Source organism: Phyllopteryx taeniolatus, chromosome 7, assembly GCF_024500385.1.
Source record: "Phyllopteryx taeniolatus isolate TA_2022b chromosome 7, UOR_Ptae_1.2, whole genome shotgun sequence".
NCBI lineage: Eukaryota > Metazoa > Chordata > Actinopteri > Syngnathiformes > Syngnathidae > Phyllopteryx > Phyllopteryx taeniolatus.
The window spans coordinates 26,719,763-26,741,689 of NC_084508.1; the positions used below are offsets into that span (position 1 = coordinate 26,719,763).

A 21,927-nucleotide genomic window follows, 5' to 3' on the forward strand; every position below is an offset into this window, starting at 1 on the left:
AATAAAGTGAATACCGGTAACATTCAATATTTGGTGGCATAACCCTTACTTGCAATAACTGCATCAAGCCTGTGACCCATAGAATTCACCAGACTGTTGCATTCTTCATTTGAAATGCGTTTCCAGGCCTTTACTGCAGCCTCTTTCAGTTCTTGTTTGTTTCTGGGTGCTTCAGTCTCCTCTCCAGGAGGTAAAATACATGCTCTATTTGGTTAACCCTTTTAAAATGTTGGAGATCACCGATGACACCGCAACGCATGTGTATTTCAAATTACCGTAAGTCCTCGCTACGTCGTGCAATTTGAATCATTCAAACTGCCCCTGAAAGCTGCGAAACTAATAAATCTATTATTATGGTGCTAAAAGGGTTAAGGTCCGATGATTGACTTGGCCAGACTAAGACCTTCTACTTTTCCCCCCTGATGAAGTCCTTTGTTTTGGTTTTGGGTCATTGTCTTGTTGCATGATGAAACTTCACCCGATTAATTTGGATACATTTTTCTGTAACCTGGCAAACAAAATGGTTTTGTAGACTTCAAAATTCATCATAATAAGAAGAATAAATCATCAATAAAGACTAGTCAGCCCATTCCAGAAGCAGCCATGCAAGCCCAAGCCATTACATTACCTCGACCATGCTTCACAGATGAGCTTGTGTGTTTTGGCTCGTAATTAGATCCTTTCTTTCGGCATACTTGGGCCTTTCCATTACTTTAGTAGAGGTTAATCTTGATCTCATCAGTCCATAAAACTTTGTTCCAAAACTTTTGTGGGTCCTCTCTGTACTTCTTTGCAAAATCCAATCTGGCCTTCCGATTCTTTTTGCTGATTTGTGGTTTGCATCTTGTGGTATAGTCTGTATATTTCTTCTCTTGAACTCTTCGAACAGTGGATTGTGATACCTTCACCCCTGCCCTGTGGAGGTTGGCAGTGATGTCCATGACTGTTGTCTTTGGGTGTTTTCTTCACAGCTCTCACAATGTTTCTGTCTTCAACTGCTGTTGATACCCTTGGCCGACCTGTTTGATGTCTGTTGCTCAGTACACCAGTAGTTTCTTTCTTTTTCAGGACATTCCAAATTGTTGTATTGGCTATGCCTAATGTTTGTGCAATAGCTCTGATAGATCGAAACCCAAAGTCAAAAACAAGCACGAATGTTTAAGCAATCAATCTAAAAGGCAACACCTCAGCAACTAGAAACCCATCAGTCACGTTCCAATACTTTTGCTCACTTGAAAAGTGGGTAGGTTCAACCAAAAGGATCTCGATTTAAATACCATGAAATAAAGCTGGAATTCTGAATTTTCGTCTCATATTCAGCTTTTGATCTGAAAGCCATATGTCTTCAGTATACAACAAATTGACCTTGCCGTTCCAGTACTTTTGGAGGGGACTGTTGGTCGACTGGGGTGCTTTTTTTTTGTCATTGTATTTATTGAAGAAAAGCAGGTGTAGCAGACAGAATACACAGCCCATTTCTACGGACGACTTCCGTGATATGATGTTGAAATGTCAAAAGTTGTTCAAACGAACGTTCTTTTCACCCAAATTTTGATTGTACTCCAAATTGTGCGTGGGCTATTCCTTTATCAAGGTATGATATATAGGTCTGATACACAAGTGCATTGTGGGTCAAGGAAGAAAAATAATCGAATTGGGATTTTACTGTATTTGAAAAAATCTGAAATGCTAATTAAGGTAACACTACTGTAACAAGATAGTAAAAAGCATCATTTGAATGGTATCAGTATACAATTGGTATAAATCATTAAAAGTATACTTTTTTATGGTTCAAACACAACAGATGCTACTATAAATCAATGTTTAGACATTTAGCAAAACGGAAATGAATCTCAAGAATGTAGATTGGAAAATAAATTAGTTTGCTTTTGAGTATGGATATCCCGATTACAATTTTTTTTTTTGCGCCCGTGTGCAAGTCACGGTATTTGCCGATACCGATGAATCTCGAGCCGTTATGTTGGCTATTCATTAAGAAAAAAAGAGCATACATCCAAATTGTCTTTATTTGAATAAAACTATTCCAACATGATACCTTTTTTATATGGCTGTAAGTCTACAAGTTTCACACAGTGCAACATTGTTGAAGTAACACTAGAGCACTTGACTCAATTTCTAAGAGGTAGCTTCACATTCAATCATGAATAAAAACTAATAAAATCCTATTTCAGGGTAGTGCGGAATTCAGACTAGTCTACTACTACTACTGAAAGAACAACAGAAATCTCCGTTCCAAGCAAAACACTCATTTTACAGACATTACAAATTGCTGTTGCACTTTCATCGCTTTCCAAATTAAAATAGTTTTACACTGCATACATTATGGCTGTCCCGAGAAGCATGCGTCATGTTTACGCTGTTCACTACTAACAGCATGGCAACTGTAACTAGAAGCGACGTCACCAGGCAGCACCTTTGTTTTGGTCGCCGCCATAGTACCTCTTTTGTGAATCAACTCACCCCGTTATACGAGGGAACGTGTGGTCTCAAGCTTTTCTTCAAATATGAATAGCTGCTGTATGACTAAACAAATGAGGAACATTTCTGTAGATTCCCAGCACTTGTGTGTACTTTTACATGGTTTTCTATTTCACTCTTCCACACGCACGCAAAACGTTACATTGTACTGTTCCATTTGGCAGTATCTTTGTACCTCAGGATCCAATCTTTAGCACCCAATACCGATCAGCTGATAAATGCATAAACAGCAAAAATTTCCAATCACGTGACCAGATCGGGACATCTTTACTTATGAGCGAATAAGTGTTTGAACCTTATCAATAAAGCACAAAAATGTATAATTTTGTCCCACTTAGCAGCATATCCTAATTACAGCCAAACAGTACCTTGTACTAGTCCAAAGCAAAATATGGTAAAGCAGCATTTAGCTGTTTTGCTTTATTTTTTTCTGTCTTTATTTTAAATGTTTAGAAGAAGTTTTTTTTGTTTTGTTTTTTCTTTGTTTTTAAATGCTTTTAATCATGTAAAGCATGTTGATTTACCTTGTATATGAACTGCGCTGTATAAATACATTTGCTTTGCTTTGTATTGTGCTAGAAAATTTGAGTCAGCAAGCCAGTAGAGTCTTGGAAAAGATACCGATGGGAGTCTACATCTCTTTAGACTGTGTGTGAGTTATTGATGTAGTGACTCACAGACATTTTGTATTAAAAATGAGCACAGAGACTGGCAGCTGCTTCCCCTCGAAACATTTTCTTCAATTTTGTAGGGAAGGGCAAGCAAATGTCAGGAAATAATATGGGTTGTGTTTGAGGTATGGTGTCCGTCATGTCATCTCCAGCCAGCTCACCTTCTCTATACCATTTATTCAGACTTTGTTTAAAGAATGAATGTTTCCCCTTTAGCAGATGGAAGTCCACATGTCAGGTTTGGTTCAGTTGAAAATAGTTCTAGTGGGGTTTGTTTGATTGAGTATTAATGCTATCATCCGAACCCTGTTGTGCACCAAAGACAGACAACCATGGCTTGGGTTTGTTCTGCTTGCAAACAAACTAGTGCGGTTTGGTTTATTTCAGCTCAAGTGTGAAAATTAAACACGGACCAGCCTTAAAATGACAGCAGCGGAATTTTTAAAACAATTTTTGATAGTATATCTCCATATTAAATAAGGACTGTATGTCCAGTAACTTGACACACTGTTTTGAAAGTTGGACTTTGGACATGCAATATGGCAAATACAGACTCAGGTTCAGTTGTGCCTCGATGCATGTTTTTTTTTTTTTTTACTGGTAGCTTTTGGTCCAATGATAATGCCAATGTGAACACTGTGTAAAGGAGGACGATATGTGTGAGTAAAAACACACCAAGTGATTTGAACCGGACCACAGTACTAAACTACAGGACAAGTGTGGACACTTTTAGTGTGAAAGTCATACATACTGTACGCATCCTTCTGCATAATATAGCCAAAATATCTCCCTATAACAAATAATCTCTGAGTAAAGGATGGTATTGTACAATAAGAGGCAGAACAGAATCTAGGATTGCTTGATCTCGATAACTCCTGCACATGTACCAAGACAGGATTTCAGAAGCATTACATGTAAGGTGTTTCATTGAAATCCAGTAAACCCCAATTGAAGCTTGTACGCGAGGATCTGATCCTCAGTGTGTACTTGTTTTTAAATATCAATTTGTTCCCTGCATTGTTTCTCGAACACAGTAAATCGCATCCCTTTAAATGTTTGTTGATGAAAGTGATCAGACACACACAAACCAGCTCAATATGTTCCTAACTGTGTATGGGTGTCTTGATTAAATTCCGATGTACAGGGGGGGAGGTGGGTCTCACTTAGTCGCATGATGGTGCTCCTGAGGCCGGGCCCCCAGGGCTGGACGACTGCTTGGTGATGGGGCTAACCTCTCATGGCTTGCGGCTGCTCCTTGGGTTACCCCCCCCCCCCCCCCCCTCCCCTCCCCCTTATCGTTCCCTTGTCGGGTGCCCCTATCCACCCTCCTTTCCAACAAACAAGGGACACTCTCCCACCCTCGGGCTTGGTGGCGACTGGCTGCATTGCGGGCCCTGCGGGTTGGGAGGGTGCGTCTGCCTCTCCTGGGGGTGGAGGGGAGATTGGGTGGTGGGGCTGTGGGTGTGGTGGAGGGGGTGGGGGGATTTTGGCTGGTGGGGTGGCATTGGGTCCCTGCGGCGCTCACTGGGTTGCCAGTTGTCGGGGCACCTCGGTGGGGCCAACGGACAGCCGTGGGTCCCTCGCTGTGGGACGTGTCCCGTCCACCAGGCTGCTCTCGGGTGGACCCCTGGGCCTGATCCCGCCCCTCGATTGATTGGGAGGGGTCCTCAACCTCCGCGGTGCGGCCACAGCAATTACATGACAGTTCTGTCAGTCTTTGTGCATGTAAAACGGTGTCAATTCACTTGCATGTATCCGCAGGCACACACCCTAGGACTCTTTCACTGGGTGTGGGGTCACGCACTTACTGCGACAAATAACTCATGAATATGCAAATTGCTTGTGTATGCCCTCACTTACACTCTCGTCCTGTAGACTTTTATAATTTACATAATTAATGCCACCACACTTGAGTTGTACAGCTGGGTTCACGACAGTTGTCCTGCATGCTTCTTCTTCTGTCCTTGTCCTGTTCTATCTTGTCCTGTCCTTCCCTCACAGGGTGTAGCACTACAGTCCCTTGCAACACTCATATTTAATGTTTCATTGTTGTAGATAATGTAATGATTTACTTCACTCATCCTGTTTACAATTAGTGCTTTGCCTTTTTTCTTTGTTTCTCTCTCCCTTCTAGAAACTTTGTTCTGTTCGACTGATCAAGTCTGAGTCTCAATAAACCTCTATTATAATACTAAGAAACAACAGCGGAAGCTTAAAAACTCCACTGTGACACAGTAAAACTGTTCCAGCATAAAAGGGATACAGATTTTCCATTCTGCTTGACCTAACAGCCGAAAAGGACAAAAAAAAAAGATAATTCAGATATATCCAGATTATGAACTGTGTTAAAATGAATATTTCTTTTAATGTGTTCTTTGTGTGTGTAGTGTACATTTTTTAACCATGTCAAAAGCGTACGTAGTGTGGCTCATGTAGTCATAAATGTAATTCTTTTTGGGACAAGATTGCTACGTATCAATTTGACAAAAAAAGGATGTTGATGAACGTGTCTTTATAAATTATTTTTTTGGGTGGAATCTGGCTGCAAAATAAAGACATTTCAAATAAAGACTATTGGAAAACAAAAAACTAGCATTGCAAGTGATTTCTCAGTTTAACTTAAAGTGTACCATTTCCACACAGAAAAACAGGAAGGAAAGATGACAAAATGTCCTGATTTTAAAAGATAATATTCTATCTACTGTACATATCTTTTCATGAGCCAATTCACTGACACCCCCTTTCACATGTTTTTAGTTAGATGCTCATATATGTGATGCATGATGTCTGAACGGTTGTTTATTTCAGCAATAAAAACGGTGAGTTAAGATGAGCAAGCAGAGTCACTGCTGCGACTCCCACTGTATTGAGAATTGATGTTGCTGCGTTTGATTTGCCCATGTTATCGATTCTAATGGACTGCCGGCAGTGAAGAGTATGGAAATAGCACACATTAATCATGCAAATATACCTGGTCATAGAATCGTATCTCATAGTCGAGGATTATTCCATTGGGATGTTCAGGGGGAGGCCACGACAATGAGAAACTGCGACTTGTAGAGCTCACTTGGTGCATTATGGGAACCTCTGAAGGAGCTGTTAACGATAAACACCCAGGTGCACACAGTTAGCATACAAGAATTATGCAAATACAGTAGGTAATAATGATGCAATGACATATGGAAGATTATTTACAACCAAGGAGGAAGCATGTTTCCCCATCATGAAAATGTGCTGGCCACTAATGGAGGAGCAAGAATAATGCTTATAATGCATTTAACACACCATTTTAAGAGCCAGTGACTGTTGGCCATAATGTATTGCTTATTTATGGATTTGCTGCTGAGTTTTTTACTTTTTCCCCCCCCCATCTCATTATGACATTTACATTGAGAGGTAAAGGGATGAGATGAGAAACGTATACAGACAACATAACAGTTGTGTGTCCGTGATACACAATGAATGGTATTCCAGTGGAAAAAAACATACTGAGTTTCCATGCAATTTATAATTTGATTTGTTAACCAGCTTTATGTTGCTCGTGATATTCGACCGTAGCAACTATAGCAATAGTTTCATCAGCAAATGTTCTGAAAAGGACCCCTTTTTAAAAAAAAAAATTATATTTGAAATTAAATATTTCTCTTGCTACATGCTTAATACTTGCTCATGGTTTTAGAAGCCCTCCCCTCTAGAGGTAAAAAGGAATTCATTTTTTTTCGTTAAGTGCTAAAACATTCATGGGAGGTTGGCATCTGGCAGTTGATTTTCGATCTCCTCAGAAGTTGTTGAAGGAGGCAATTGATTACTTATTGAGAAACAATGAGCCTGGCAAACTGGAAATGAGGTAAATAAAGAGTTTTCCATCAGAAAAGGAACATTCCAATCTAATGTGGGTTGATATTTCACTTCAGTCTCTCTCTATAAAGTATTGATGGACCAGTAACTTGGCTGACTTTATAGTCTGTGAGATGTACACTGTCGGGGACTGGGAGGAGGGCAGGGCCAATGGTTAAAGGCAAGAAAGAAAATGAGAACTAAGAGGATGGCAGAGGCAAAAAGGACAGCGTGATGAAAGCTGCACGAACAACACAGAGGAGAGGCAGTGTAGAAAGGAAGACAGAGGGAAAGAGATGACAAGCTAAGAACATGTTTTATGAATTAAAAGGCTACAGCTCAATTTCCTTTATCCCCCTAGCCATCCCTCACTCCCATAATCCACAGTGCCCCAGGGTACGATTACACACACCCCACAGATGGCCGCACACACATGCGTCCGCTAGCACAATGCTTTTGCACTCACCAGCTTGATTGGTTGTAATGTTGATTGACACCTGCTGGGCGGGATAGGGGCTCTTGTTGGAGACACCGTTGACTGCCTGTAGAATATAAATACAATCAGCATCTTACATTATATACATGAACTTTTCTTCAACCTTGGTATTTAATGAATGGATAATATGAGAAGATAAAGGAGACACTCTCAAGCCAGCAACATTATGGACACCCTAATGACATCCAATACAAGGACAGTGATAGAAAAAGATGAAATTGATCTGTTTTGTGCTATTAACAGTATATTATTGCCATTGTAGTTTGCAGTAGTGTTGACCTGCAGTGCTTGCTGTACTGAAGGGGGTTGATGCATCCTCAGTACGATGCAACAGCTCTGCCCCACTGCAAACTATACCCACAACAATACAAATATGGCTCCTTAACAGTTTGAAACCAAAACTGAGCATTATGATTATTAGAATTTTTAATAAAGTTCTTGTACCGAATGTCATCAGATTATGCAGGTCTGCCTAATGAAAAACTCAGTGAGTGTGATGATAAACGATTTCAAAAGCATGCTTTCTATTCCTTACAGACGACCCCTAATCTGTTGTCTGATATTATCAGTTTGTGATCTAATTAAGTGAACAGTTGCTTCCGTACCTGCTGGGAACGCACTCTTGAGCTGACTCATTTCAAAATGAACACTGTAAATACTGTATGTGCTTAATACCAACATGAATTTCCAAAGACTGGTCAATCTGTACTGGCCTGTCTGCCGCACATGATGTTATTGTCAATAAAAATAACGGCCTCCCAAAAAACATTCCAGTCAAGCTCATTTCAGCCAGCATCAAAATATTAATTCCGCAATGTTTTGCCATTTCTTTTGGGTTGCCATGCATTTAAATTCCATCTATATGTAACAAGAAGGAACACTCAGTGAAGATTATGTTAGCTTCTTACGATCAAAAAGTAGTTATACGTGTACGTGTGTTATCTTTTAGCTTTTTACAATACATTAGTGACATTAGTTAATGTTCACAAAAGAGGTGAGGTTCTTTCAAGTTTACAATGTGTCTGAAGCCCCTCTTCCTTTCACAGGCGATGCCTTTAGACATCGGGTGAGTACTGTTGACATTCCCTATCAGTTTAATTTATTCCATTAGACTCAAGTCGCAACTGTTAAGATTAGAAAAGTAGTTAATTTAGTTTGAAGACTCTAAATTGCCCGTAGGTATGAATGTGAGTGTGAATGGTTGTTTGTTTATATGTGCCCTGCGATTGGCTGGAGACCAGTTCTGGGAGTACTCGCCCGACGATAGCTGGGATCGGCTCCAACACGCCTGCGACCCTAGTGAGGATCAGCGGTACAGAAAATGGATGGATGGCTAGTTAATTTAGTTTTCAACCCTCAGTTTAACAAAGAATTGCATCATGAACTTTGACCCTTTCTTTGAATAATAATCATTTCTCAGAATCATACTTTTGGATAAGGGGAAGGTTTAGCGATGTTATTAAAAAAAATCATAATCTTAAGATTAGCTTAAGATAACAGCTTCAAATTTTCAGAGCTTTTGGATGACACTTTCCTTAATGCAAATAAGAATTTTCAACCATTTATCATAACTGTTTCCATAATTAGAATTCATTATTATTATTAATTATTAGTAGAATTAACTGTGTAGCACCAAACTTCATTGTTGCGCCAACTACTTTTATAAGTAGGTGCATACCAAGTTTTAGCCAAATCTATCCAGTAGTTTCTGGGAAATATTAAACCCCCGCTATATTGCAGTTCAGTTTTTATGGTCCCAATATTTCAAGTGTTCTCTTTTTTTGTTCGGGGGGGGGCTTGTGAGGGGGGGGGGGGGGGGCCTATGGAGTCGGGGACTATGGAGGGAGGCTAAGGAGACTTCCCACAAGCTCATTTGGAAAAAAATATTTTCAGGTCCCACCATAATTTTTCAATAGGATTGAGATCAGGGCCACTCCATAACATTGACTTTGTTATACTTAAGCCACTTTGTAACCAGTTTGGCAAATGCTTCGGGTCATGGTCCATTTGGAAGATCCATTTATGCCGACGCTTTAAATTCCTGGCTGATGTCCTGAGATGTTGCTTCAGTTTTTACACATAATGTTATTTTTTCATGATGCCATGTACAGAATTTTGTGGCATTGGGTCCCCCCGGGGAGGGGGTGTAAGTGATCCTGGCAGGCACTGCTGCCTAACAGCCAAATCCCCCCCACCCAAGACCCACCGTCCCTCAGAGATGGGTGTATGTGGTGCATTAAAACATGGGGATGAGTGTGTGAGATGCATTAAAATCCAGGGGGGCAGGCAGGGCGGAGGGGCAGGGCGCCCGGACCAGGAAACAGCACAGACGTGCTGAAACCCGAACTGACACCCACACTCTCCCAACCCCATACCAGTCCCCCAGGAACCTCTGGATATGTATATGTGCCCAGATGTGATTAGTGACCAAAACATATACAGTGAGTGGCGTGAGTGTGTACTAAGTGAGTGATTAAGAGGCATGGCACCTGCAGGTCGGGCCCATCAGGCAGGACAACCACCTACGAAGAGGGCCACCCCACCCATTCCCCAAGCATCGACGCCGTGACCATCCACACCTTCCCGCCAGGACCCACTACCGGCCCCTGAGTGTGGGAGGTGCACCCCCCCCCCCCCTTCCCAAAACCAGGCAGGGACAAAAAACCCACAGCAGGGCCCACAGCCTGCAGGGGACCACCCCCCCACGAGTAGACGAGTAGACGACCACAGCGGGATGCAAGGAACGGAGAGAAAAGGAGAAAGCAGGCCCGAGGAGCGACAGGGGGGCCCCACCGCCCCCACCAGCAGGCAGAGCGGGGGACCCAGGCGGGCACCAGCTGGCACCGCCCCAGCACCCACGGAACATGGGCAAGTCACCATCACACCATCAATGCTCCCCGGAAGGTCACCCCAGTGGTACCCCCACCCCGATCTCGGGAAGGAGTGAAGAAAGATTATGGTGAATTTAGAGCAGATTCCAAGAGTAACACGATAAATCTTTTAAAAAATCTTATCAAGACATCTACCAAATTGGCAAGTGGCTTTAATGTGAGGAGATATGAGCTAGCCACAGTTCAATCACACACTATTTCAGAACCCCACACTGCGCTCACAAGGACACTGAGGTGTTTGTCACGCGATAGGTGACCTTGAAGCAGGCACTCAGGCCTGATGGTAAAGTCAATTCATGATTAAAGTTTGAAGCTTAAACTCAGTTACAGCGTTAAAGATTAAAAGATTCGAGTGTAGGAGTGATTTCTAATAAACTATATATGCAATGTGCAAATGAAGCAAAAACTCAACACAGGTATCTGGGACATGAAGTATTCTATCCTTGCAATGATATCCAGCCTGCTGTCGGCAGAATTAATGAGACACGAGATATTTTACTATCGAGGCTGTTTAACGGAATTTAAGATAATCCTTGAAGAACTTGTCATGAAACTTTCTAAGAGTACCTTTCATAACTTTCCTCAAAAACACCCCACATTCAAAGTAGCTATCATGGATTTTACATTTTACCAATAAACCTTGAGCTTGTAAAAGATTTGATACGATATGAACTTTGATGTGATGCAGCTTTCAGTTTGGGGAGATTTAATATGCAAATCAAGAGTAAAGAAAAAAGTGTTGCCGAAGGGCTTCTTGAAGCCTTATTCGTTTTTTTTAATAGTATTTTTATTGGGCCATTGATTATTTTGAACGCAATGTTGACTTAACTTAAGCTTACATCTTTAACACAGTTAAGCCAAACACAGAAGCCGCTTCCTTCGGATCTGCATTTCATTTTAGCATTTTTTTTTAATTTAATCAACATATAACCACACATTTGTAGACACTGACAAAATACAGGCATCAATATCAGATCTGACCTCAGCTTTTATGATCAGATATATGAATTTATTAACCACCTAATCAGATATTTTAACCTTTGCTACACTGTACCTTGTAAATCCCAGGTTAGACATCTTTATGTATCTAAATGATACATACCTATACCTTAAACCATCATCTATACCTTATGGTCGTATAGATAATGGGGCTGAGGGAGGCAGTTGCATGAATGTTGGGGGTGCCGAAAACACCATCCATCCATCCATCCATTTTCTGAGCCGCTTCTCCTCACTAGGGTCGCGGGCGTGCTGGAGCCTATCCCAGCTGTCATCGGGCAGGATGACAGCAGGATGGTTGCCAGCCAATCGCAGGCCACATACAAACAAACAACCATTCACACTCACATTCACACCTACGGGCAATTTAGAGTTGTCAATTAACCTACCATGCCTGTTTTTGGGATGTGGGAGGAAACCGGAGTGGCCGGAGAAAACCCACGCAGGCACGGGGAGAACATGCAAACTCCACACAGGCGGGGCCGGGGATTGAACCCAGGTCCTCAGAACTGTGAGGCAGATGCTCTAACCAGTCGATCACCGTGCCGCTGAAAAGGGGAACCAGTTGAGGTAACCCGAGTCCTGAATATTTTGTCAAAAATTTATGTTGAATAACATTTGTGCATAACTACATTGAACGAAGCATCCTAAAGTGTCTACCTGGGATTATGGAATAATTTGATTATGATTAACTATTAACAAAGGCATAGCAACCAAATCTGGGTAATGCATTCAGGTGTCTAAATTCACCATTAAACTATGAATGATTATGATCTCAAGGCAAAATGTAAATGATATTCTTTGACGATAGTGTGTGTTTTGTGGAAATATTGTTAAACAGCATTACAAACTGAGCGGAATATTAACAACAAACGAATATCAGTTTGTCATAGAGAGCTACTGTATGAAATATAAAAACATACACTATGGCTATGAAAACAATAACATTATCTTTTTCCCCACTGACTTTTTATCTAACACATTCACTCACAAAGTGCCTCTATTCTGGATCAATTACTTTAATGGCTGAGTAGTGTCATATGAGAGGAGTTACAATGCACATAATTCATCTACGTATTTCCGGTGTACATACATTTACGACTGTAATGACCAGGTCAAAATGTTCCAATATGTCTAGGTCCAGGTCTAAACCTACTTGGTATTGGGCCGGTTACGTGTTTAAAGGGAAAAATTACAGTTTTGTTACCGCTAAAACTTTCAAAGAGTGAGTGAGTGTTTTTTTTTTTTTTTGAGTCATGAGTGCAGACAAACTGCCACAAGCTCTCCCCTCCTGTTGTTGGTGCGAGCTGTCAGTGAGGGTACCGCGGCTTGGTAGAGGAAGCAGATCATATTCACCCATTACTCTGAATAATTCAAGGTGACATTAATATATCACTATAACACTGTCATAAAATGATTGTTTGCAACCAGCTATGAGAGTCTACCATGTCTAAAATGGGTGAAATTAACACTATACAATCACTATCGGGGCAGATGAATCGCTAACTAACATGGCAATTTGTACTTTTACTGTTGGAAATTAGTACTATTAATGTCATACTCCATTTTGAGTTTATTTAAAATAATAATAATTCTTTTTACATTTGCTAATGTACCTATGAAGTTATTTACCCAAACATGTCAAAATAATATATTTAAGAGGAGTAATTGCAATACCGTGACACTGTGAAACCTCAGAATTTTAGCTTATGGTTATCATACCATCAGAATCTGATAGCCTACAGCCTACTGCGAAAACCTGTAGTATACAGTAGCGGGAGCGCAAATACTCGAGTCATTTCCGACACTGGTCACACATGCTAATATACAAATGAGAATTACAATTGAATAAAGGCCCACATGGTACGTGTCATGCAACAAACCTGTATGTCGAAGGTGTATGATGTGTGGGCCCGCAGCTTGCTGATTTCCACCTTGGTTACTTTTAACCCCCTCCGGCCCGGATCATAGGCCACACTGTCGTCACATGGCTGACAGAGCCGCCGCTCACTGCTGTGACATCGGTGGCACAACACGTTGTAAGACAAGTCTTGACGGTGCCCGATGTCACGCGGTGGATTCCACTCCAGTTGCACTGATGTCTGGTTAACAACTGAGACCAAGTTACGAGGACCCGAAGGGACACCTGGAGAGGGAAATGGGAGTATGAGAGTGAGATTTAAAAACTATAAACCTAATGTGTACTTCTTTATTATTCACGACATCATAAATCACAGAATAGCCTGAGATTAAAATAATTTGGTGGATCTTATGCTTTTTATTCAAACATTTTATACAATACAATATTCTCCATTATCAGACAAATAACACACAAGATCAACAGCGGTTGAGTTTCTCTACTCAATATTTCATCTACTTTCACTTGCTTTTGAAAAAATGAGATTTACATGCTTCTCATATGACATATTGTTAGTTTGTTGCATCACTCCTTGCATTGCATAAAATACAACACAGTTTAAAGGAGCTCTTAACATGCATAGCTAACTGAAATGAAGTTTTTTTTTATCTTTCTCTCGTTTAATGTTAAGGGACCAACATTACTTACTTTAATTTTATTATTTTAAATAACTTCATCTTTTGTATACTTTTTCTTGCTTTCAATGATGATTTTCAACTGTAATAAAACATTCTGAACTGAAAAATTAAGTAGGAACCTCTCATCAATTATATTTTATGATGACTCTGTATTGAAGTTTACAATGTTCTTTGTTTAAAACTAGGTTATGTTTGCCCTTGAAATGAAGGCACCCAGGCGATTAATGGAGCAGCGTGCATTGACTACCTTGACACCCGAGAGCTTTTCAGTGTGAAAACCTGATGTTTTTTCCATCAGCATCGATTTGTCCTCATGCTGCCATTGTTGCACTGAGTTTATTTATGTACTTTCCCTGTTGTCAGAATGGGTTAGCGCTCAATTGTTTCACTCAGCACTTTGGCAGAATAATTTCTAATATTACTTTGAGATTACTACCATGAAATAACCCAAGAGATGATTAGTGGTGGCACACAAGCAGCATGGGCTCCCAATTATTCTGAATTTTAGAGTCAAAGATGATATGCATGAGCTGTATTCTGTCGGATAATATGTTGCTGCATAAGAAGACTCAAATGTCATGGGTCAAATGGGTGTAAAAATGCAAAGACAAGCCTGAGGAAAAGGTCATGTCAAGCTGGTGTGCAACTTTGTCATTTATATGCTGATCGAAATCATTTGCATATCAGTATACAAGTGAAACCTGGGTAAAATCACAGCACAGTGCAGTTAGGTAATTTTTCTTGTGCTACCTTTCATGATCAAGCATTTGCAGTGATTTCAGGAGTGAAATGAAGTGAGTGAACTGTGCATGAACCAGCTTTTAAATTCCCTAAAAACCATGAAGTTCTTCTATCTAGGTCAGCAAGGACGGGGCACATCTAAGCATAGTACACGAGCACGTAGGAAGCAAATTCTCCTTGTTTATGTTGTCAACGCTAAAAAAAGACATTTCAATGCAGAATCCCACAATATACATTTAGTTACACCCTGTACGCCCTCACAACTGTTGGAGGAAGGATTGTTTATCCTTTAGTTAAGAGGAGACATACATGAACACACACAAACACACATTCTGTCTGGCTGATATGATTCATGTCTCAACCTACTTCCACCACGTCTCAGTGGAGCTGAGAGCGAATGTTTCTAACCCTGCTCCTCGTCTTGCATAGCAATGCAGCCCCTTCAACACTCGAAACACATATTCACTTCAATGAAAAGCCAGTGGAATGTAACAGATGAAAAGATGGGGACTCTGCAGCAGCACTGTGGCTTAAACTTCTGCATAATTTTACAGATGAAATGGCAGTCTGCTCAGACATTTGCCTGGCAGTCTTGTCCTGTGTTTACAGTACTATATATATGTTCAATTCGGATCACTACAGTCCAGAATATCACCAAATATACAGTAGTTTGTTTTAGTTTACATTTTTTTGTATGGATGTTTGACAGAGAGGGACTCACTGGTGCACAAGTCCTGTGGTTTGTCCATGTCACCACGATAGTAACCATTCCGACAACCACAAAGGGAGGCAGCCTCAATGGTGGACCGACTGTTAAGTGGACATTGCTGACATAATCCGGGCCCCTGGGATGATTTAAAGGTGCCCTGTGGACAAGCTGGGAAGAAATGGGAAAATGAGAATGAGCACCTTTTCATATTATAACAATTTACTCGAGTTCATACACAGTGTTCCCGAATATGTTGGGTTGACAGTTGCATAGAACAGGATTTATGGGTGACTGCGCGTTATTTAGGAAAGACACACAAACACATGTTTTGTAGCTTTTCCTTTTAATTTTCTTTGTACAGCAGTTTTATAGCTTTGTTCCTCTTATCTGGGTCAGAATGTTTTCTATCCATTAAATCAATAATTTACCCTTTCAGATGAAAAACATCTATGAATACTTAAAGATGGTACGCCCCAATTTTTAAGTTTTTCATCATTCAGGAGCATCATGTTCTGCGCAAGAACTAATTCAGATTGCAGCCATGCTGTTTCATTATTCGCCATCCCCCTCAGAAAATAGGAGCGCTGAAATGGAGGATAGAATCAGTGTAGATTGGATGCTTATACACGGTACATTAGGATTCTGTTTTTAAACCAATCCATAACTGTCAGCTATTGTTTTTCAAGGATTCATGAAGGCCATCGCTTACAGATCAAATACCAGACCGCAAGGTGTCAGGACAAACAAATACACGAACAAATTGTGTTGAAAATTAGACTTGTCACAACCTAGTCCTTTACATGAAAAATGTTTCTTTCCCCATTTTTGGTATTCCCATCGACTGTTGTAAATCTCAATGCCAATGACTTGACCAAATAATTCGAGCATTTAAACACACAATCAGTAGGCCACATTTGAACTCATTCACTCCCATGCGTCTCAGTTAACATGCATTTTTGACATATTGGTGTTGGGTGGAAAGATTTCCAAAATCATCAGTTTTCAGGAAACCAAAAAGCCATAATCATTGCAGTGTCAAAGAGAGCAAGCCATTTTAAAAACTTTGTTGGTTAATAAATTGTAAAAAAATAACATAAAGTGGTGCCTGAACAATAGTATGGATTTCTGAAAACAGTGCTACACAATAGTGTATATAGTGTGATTATCTGGGTTATTTATTACTGGAAAAACAAAAAAAAAGTTACAATTAACGCAGTGATTACAGATTAGCACAGAGGCAGTGGGGGCACCCATTGGACACTTAGGATCATATCATACAATGGTTTACAGTTACTTGGAACACAGCATGCAAAAAACCCTGAGGACTCAACAGCAAGCAGTAGCCTGTTCTGGTAAATTACTATTACAATTTGTTCCATCTGTGTTTTTCTACAATTGCTCACATGTGACAAAGGGTTTAGTAAGAGCCCACGTTATGTAAAGCAATGGCATATACAGGTACAGTAGTGTAGGCTATAGTAAAGGACTGTTTTGTATATTTTGCAATTAAATGTGTCCACGCACACCGAGGATTTCAACCATCAGGGAACCACTTTGTGAAGAAACTCCGGCACCAAAACATCTCGCTGCTTGACTGACTTTTAATCTCTGGCTGCTTGACTGACTTTTACTGGCACTTTAGTGCAGCTCCTCAGTTCATGCCCTGTCTCCAACAATCTGTTTAAGCGCCTCAATCTTCTTCACAGCCCCTCCCGAAAAGCTCCCTTTACCCTGAAGGAACCTGCAAAACAGCAGCATTGTCATCCACGTTGGATGTCAACGCCACAGTAGAAAAAAACAGAACATTGTTAGTGTCCTTCATGTCAGTCCCATTTCCAAACTGGGCTTCATCTGTGGATTGATACAATATGTCAAAGCTAGATGGCTCTTGTAGTTGAATATGTTCAGCCACCAGACTTCCATCCATCCATCCATTTTCTGTACCGCTTCTCCTCACTAGGGTTGCGGGCGTGCTGGAGCCCATCCCAGCTATTTCCAGGCAAGAGGCGGGGTACACCCTGAACTGGTCGCCAGCCAATTGCAGGGCACAGAGAAACAAACAACCATTCGCACTCACATTCACACATACGGGCAATTTAGAGTCTTCAATCAACCTACCACGCATGTTTTTGGGATGTGGGAGGAAACCGGAGTGCCCGGAGAAAACCCACGCAGACACGGACAGAAAATGCGAACTCCACACAGGTGAGGCCGGGATTTGAATCCCGGTCCTCAGAACTGTGAGGCAGATGTGCTAACCAGTCGCTCACCATGCCGCCCCACCAGACTTTAAAATGGTTATTTTTGATGACTTTATGAAGCTATATAAAAAAAATAACTTTGTAAAAATGAAATCAGTGAGGTGAAGAAAACAAGAGCCCGTCTTATTTATGCGTGCTAATTTGATTCCCTTTTACAACTTTTACAAGGGTTTTCTTTCTGCCGATGTAATGTCAGCACAACACTACATCCAGATATATTTTTAGACACTACATATGCAAACATTACCTATATTATGGATACAGACTGGAGAGGATTGCAGTAGTAGGTCCATAGGAACAAAACACAGTGACTCAGTGACTCAGTAGGAAGAGCGGGTTGTCCCGTGACCGAAGGATAGCTGGTTCGAATCCTGGCTCCAACTGTCTGCAGTTGGAGCTGCAGTAACTGAACTACAGAATGTAATAACTATTTTTAGAGTTTGCAAACTGTACACCACCCAGAAGCTGCAAGGAGTCTCCGTTTTGAGTACTTTCTCACATTATACAAGTCGATATCTTGTCTCTCTGTGACAGCGTTATATTGACTGTATTTCTGAAATTGCCCCCAAAAGGGACTATTCACTTTTTCTTTAACAACACAATATATGACATTAAGAATTATATACAGCCGACAGAATTCAATAGGGTAAAACATTTACCTGCATTAGTGTTTACAGGCAAGCATTTTTAGAGTAGAAAATACCTTTGTTAATGTTCTGTATCTGTGTATATGCTAATAAATGATTTCCTTATCTCAGGTATGGAAATGTCAAACATTCATTCACCTCCCATTACGCTTCTCCTCACTAGGGTCGCGGGCGTGCTGGAGCCTGTCCCAGCTATCTTCGGGCGAGAGGCGGGGTACACCCTGAACTGGTCGCCAGCCAATCGCACGGCACATACAAACAAACAACCATTCACACTCACATTCACACATACGGGCAATTTAGAGTCTTCAATCTACCTACTATGCATGATTTTGGGATGTGGGAGGAAACCGGAGTACCCGGAGAAAACCCACGCAGGCACGGGGAGAACATGCAAACTCCACAAAGGCGAGGCAGGGATTTGAATGCCGGTCCTCAGAACTGTGAGGCGGATGTGCTAACCAGTCGTCCACTGTGCTGCAAATGTCAAACATTTACATTTATTTGTTAACAGATTCTTGGATAATGTATCCATCCATCCATCCATCCATTTTCTGAGCCGCTTCTCCTCACTAGGGTCGCGGGCGTGAGGCAGCCTATCCCAGCTATCATCGGGCAGGAGGCGGGGTACACCCTGAACTGGTTGCCAGCCAATCGCAGAACACATACAAACAAACAACCATTCGCACTCACATTCACACCTACGGGCAATTTAGAGTCATCAATTAACCTACCATGCATGTTTTTGGGATGTGGGAGGAAAACGGAGTGCCCGGAGAAAACCCACGCAGGCACGAGGAGAACATGCAAATTCCACTGAGGCGGGACCGGGGATTGAACCCCGCTCCTCAGAACTGTGAGGCAGACGCTCTAACCAGTCGACCACCGTGTCGCCTGGATAATTTATTTGCAGGATTTTTTAAACATTTAAATTTGTTGACAACACATTAATACTACCTCCTTTTCCATGCAGTACATTGATTCATTTGTGGCCACCATAAAATCAACAAGGATCACCAAACAAGCAATCAAAATAACAGATTGCACTATAGGTAACATCAATAGAGTACAAACGCTACATCCCATCAGTGCACCCCTTGCATTGATGCATCTTATTGAGGCTTCCCTTCTAACCCACCCAAATGCTCACTCACTCACTTGTCTCCATCCCATAATAATTTCCTACTGCCCTTGAAACTGCTTGTGCCTGTGAGTGCAATTCCATTGAATTTACATCGGATCTAAATATTTGCTGATTCGGTACATTTAATCAGATATTGACTGCTACGGTATTGTATTTGTCACTTGTAATTGAAACTACAGAGCACGGGGGGTTATGTACATTAAGATGGAGAAAACTATTTTACATATTCCAAAATGCAGCCACATAGCAGCAAAATGTTTTAAATAAATAAATCAATAAATTAAATTAAATAATGGACCATTCAGGCATTAATGGGACAAAACTGGAAACTGCAGATCTGACCAAAGTCATTTAACAGAGAACAGTTCAAACTATAATACAAAAGATCTAAAGTTACAATTATTCCCCACAAACATCATTCATCAGATGCGCGTCCTCTCGCGTTCCCAACGCAGTGTCCTGCATGCACGCACACCTTCATAATTGCAAATCTGTCTTCCTTTGAAGTCATCTCTTCAGGACTGTCATCACATATTATGTGTGTGCGTGTGTCCTTTGAATAGGCCGACAGACATCTGGCTTGTCAAGGTCATTTTTTCAACAATGAGTTTGTATGAACGGGGTGTGTCACCATGGCAACACATCCTGCTATTAGTCGTCTACACAGACACAACTCTGCCAACGTCGTTTTCAAAGCTCATTCAAAGATGTCTGTAACTACCAACCCTTGAGGCAGTGTTTTCTTTTCCTCTTTTGTATTTTATTACGATGCTGCCACATAAGGGTACTAGTGATGGAACATTGGAGAATGACCATGGAACTGGAAATGGAAAGTGATACATGTCTCTGTCCTGACTTTTCAGTACAATATTCCTAAATGTGTTTAATCTTTAAGGCGTTACGCCCCACAGCAAATTAGCGGTATGTTACTTGTGAGGCACGTATCTGTCCGTGCACCTTACGAAGAATATAGAGAACTCAAGTTTGACAATGCTGATACAAGAAGAATGTAATGTATATTGCAAAGTGAGCAGCATGTTTGCGAGGCGATTTGCACCTAACCTTTTCTATATGCATGGTCATCATTGCGTTGGTTGCATTTAATCAATCTTATGGGTGAGTGGTACTTAAAACATTGACTGTACAAGTAATAAAGCTTTAGTGATGGCAGGTTTGAACATGCATGGAACTGATTACTTATATTTAAAATATTGCTCTCTGTCTGCGTCACTGTACTGAGTTTGACTTTCATGTCTTTTCAATTATGACGCACACTCACCAAAATGTTAGGTGAAACTTCATTATTAATAATTACTGAAACTGTTGAATTCATAATAACTATATATAGCAGCGGCACGGTGTACGACTGGTTAGAGCGTCTGCCTCACAGTTCTGAGGACCAGGGTTCAAATCCCGGCCCCACTTGTGTGGAGTTTGCATGTTCTCCCCGTGCCTGCATGGGTTTTCTCCCACATGGTAGGTTAATTGAAGCTCTAAATTGCCCCTAGGTGTGAATGTGAGTGCGAATGGTTGTTTGTTTGTATGTGCCCCGCGATTGGCTGGCGACCAGTTCAGGGGTGTACCCCGCCTCCTGCCCGATGATAGCTGGGATAGGCTCCAGTACTCCCGCGACCCTTGTGAGGATAAACGGCTCAGAAAATGGATGGATATATATAGCAGGCGCTGCGTGTTGAGGGGGAAACAGTTGTATGTTGTGTGACATCTTAATAAACGACAACCCCCCAAAAGAGTTGAATAACGCACTTGGAGCAGGTGGATGTCAATATGCCGGCACAGACATTGTCATGACATATCGAGCGGGTCTTGGAGTACATCTGAATGTTGCCACTGTTAACTACTCCAAAAACACACCTAAGAGTAGTGCCTTTTACTAAATATTCACAGCATTTTTAAGCTTGTTGCAAGGTTTTTGGATCCATAAACAGGTGCAAACCCAATATTAATATTTATGTTTTGCTTTTAATTGACCAACAGTTTGCTGAAATAATGTCCAAACCTAAAAATAGACATTTAGTCACTCGTGGGTGAGATGAAGCCAATCCTTGCTGATTTTGGGCAGGAGGCCGAGCGGATACACCCTGACTGAATTGTCAGCCAAGTACAGGGCATATATAAACAAACCACCTCTCACATTCACGCCTATGGGCAATTTAGTCTTTACTGAACCTAACATGCATATTTTTTGAAATAAGGGAGGAAGATGCAGTACCAAGAGATAAACCAGACAAGCACGGGGAGAACATGCTTGCTGAAAAGGCAAATAAATTATTTACATTTTTGAATAGCCCCAAAAACATACAATGTGTGCATTCATAATGGCATGTAGCAATTTCATTAAATAAATTAATCTCAGTTTGTATTAATGTTTATTCATTTGTTTACTGGTAGAAAGGAAAGCACTGTAGGTCATACATTAGTACCACAAAGTTTTGAATGTAATCAAACAAAAATCAGT

The 21,927-nt window shown here is 41.0% G+C and overlaps 1 protein-coding gene across 1 annotated transcript in view; it reads right to left on the reverse strand.

The window, feature by feature from the left end:
• LOC133480967 (ephrin type-B receptor 1-like) overlaps nt 1-21,927 on the reverse strand; it is a 107,273-nt gene that overhangs the window by 40,003 nt on the left and 45,343 nt on the right. The window contains exons 6-9 of the mRNA XM_061779760.1: nt 15,412-15,567; nt 13,277-13,539; nt 7,474-7,549; nt 6,142-6,266 (exon numbers count right to left, since the gene is read on the reverse strand). Coding sequence (XP_061635744.1) covers nt 6,142-6,266; nt 7,474-7,549; nt 13,277-13,539; nt 15,412-15,567 — 620 coding nt within the window. The remainder of the gene's footprint in view (nt 1-6,141; nt 6,267-7,473; nt 7,550-13,276; nt 13,540-15,411; nt 15,568-21,927) is intronic.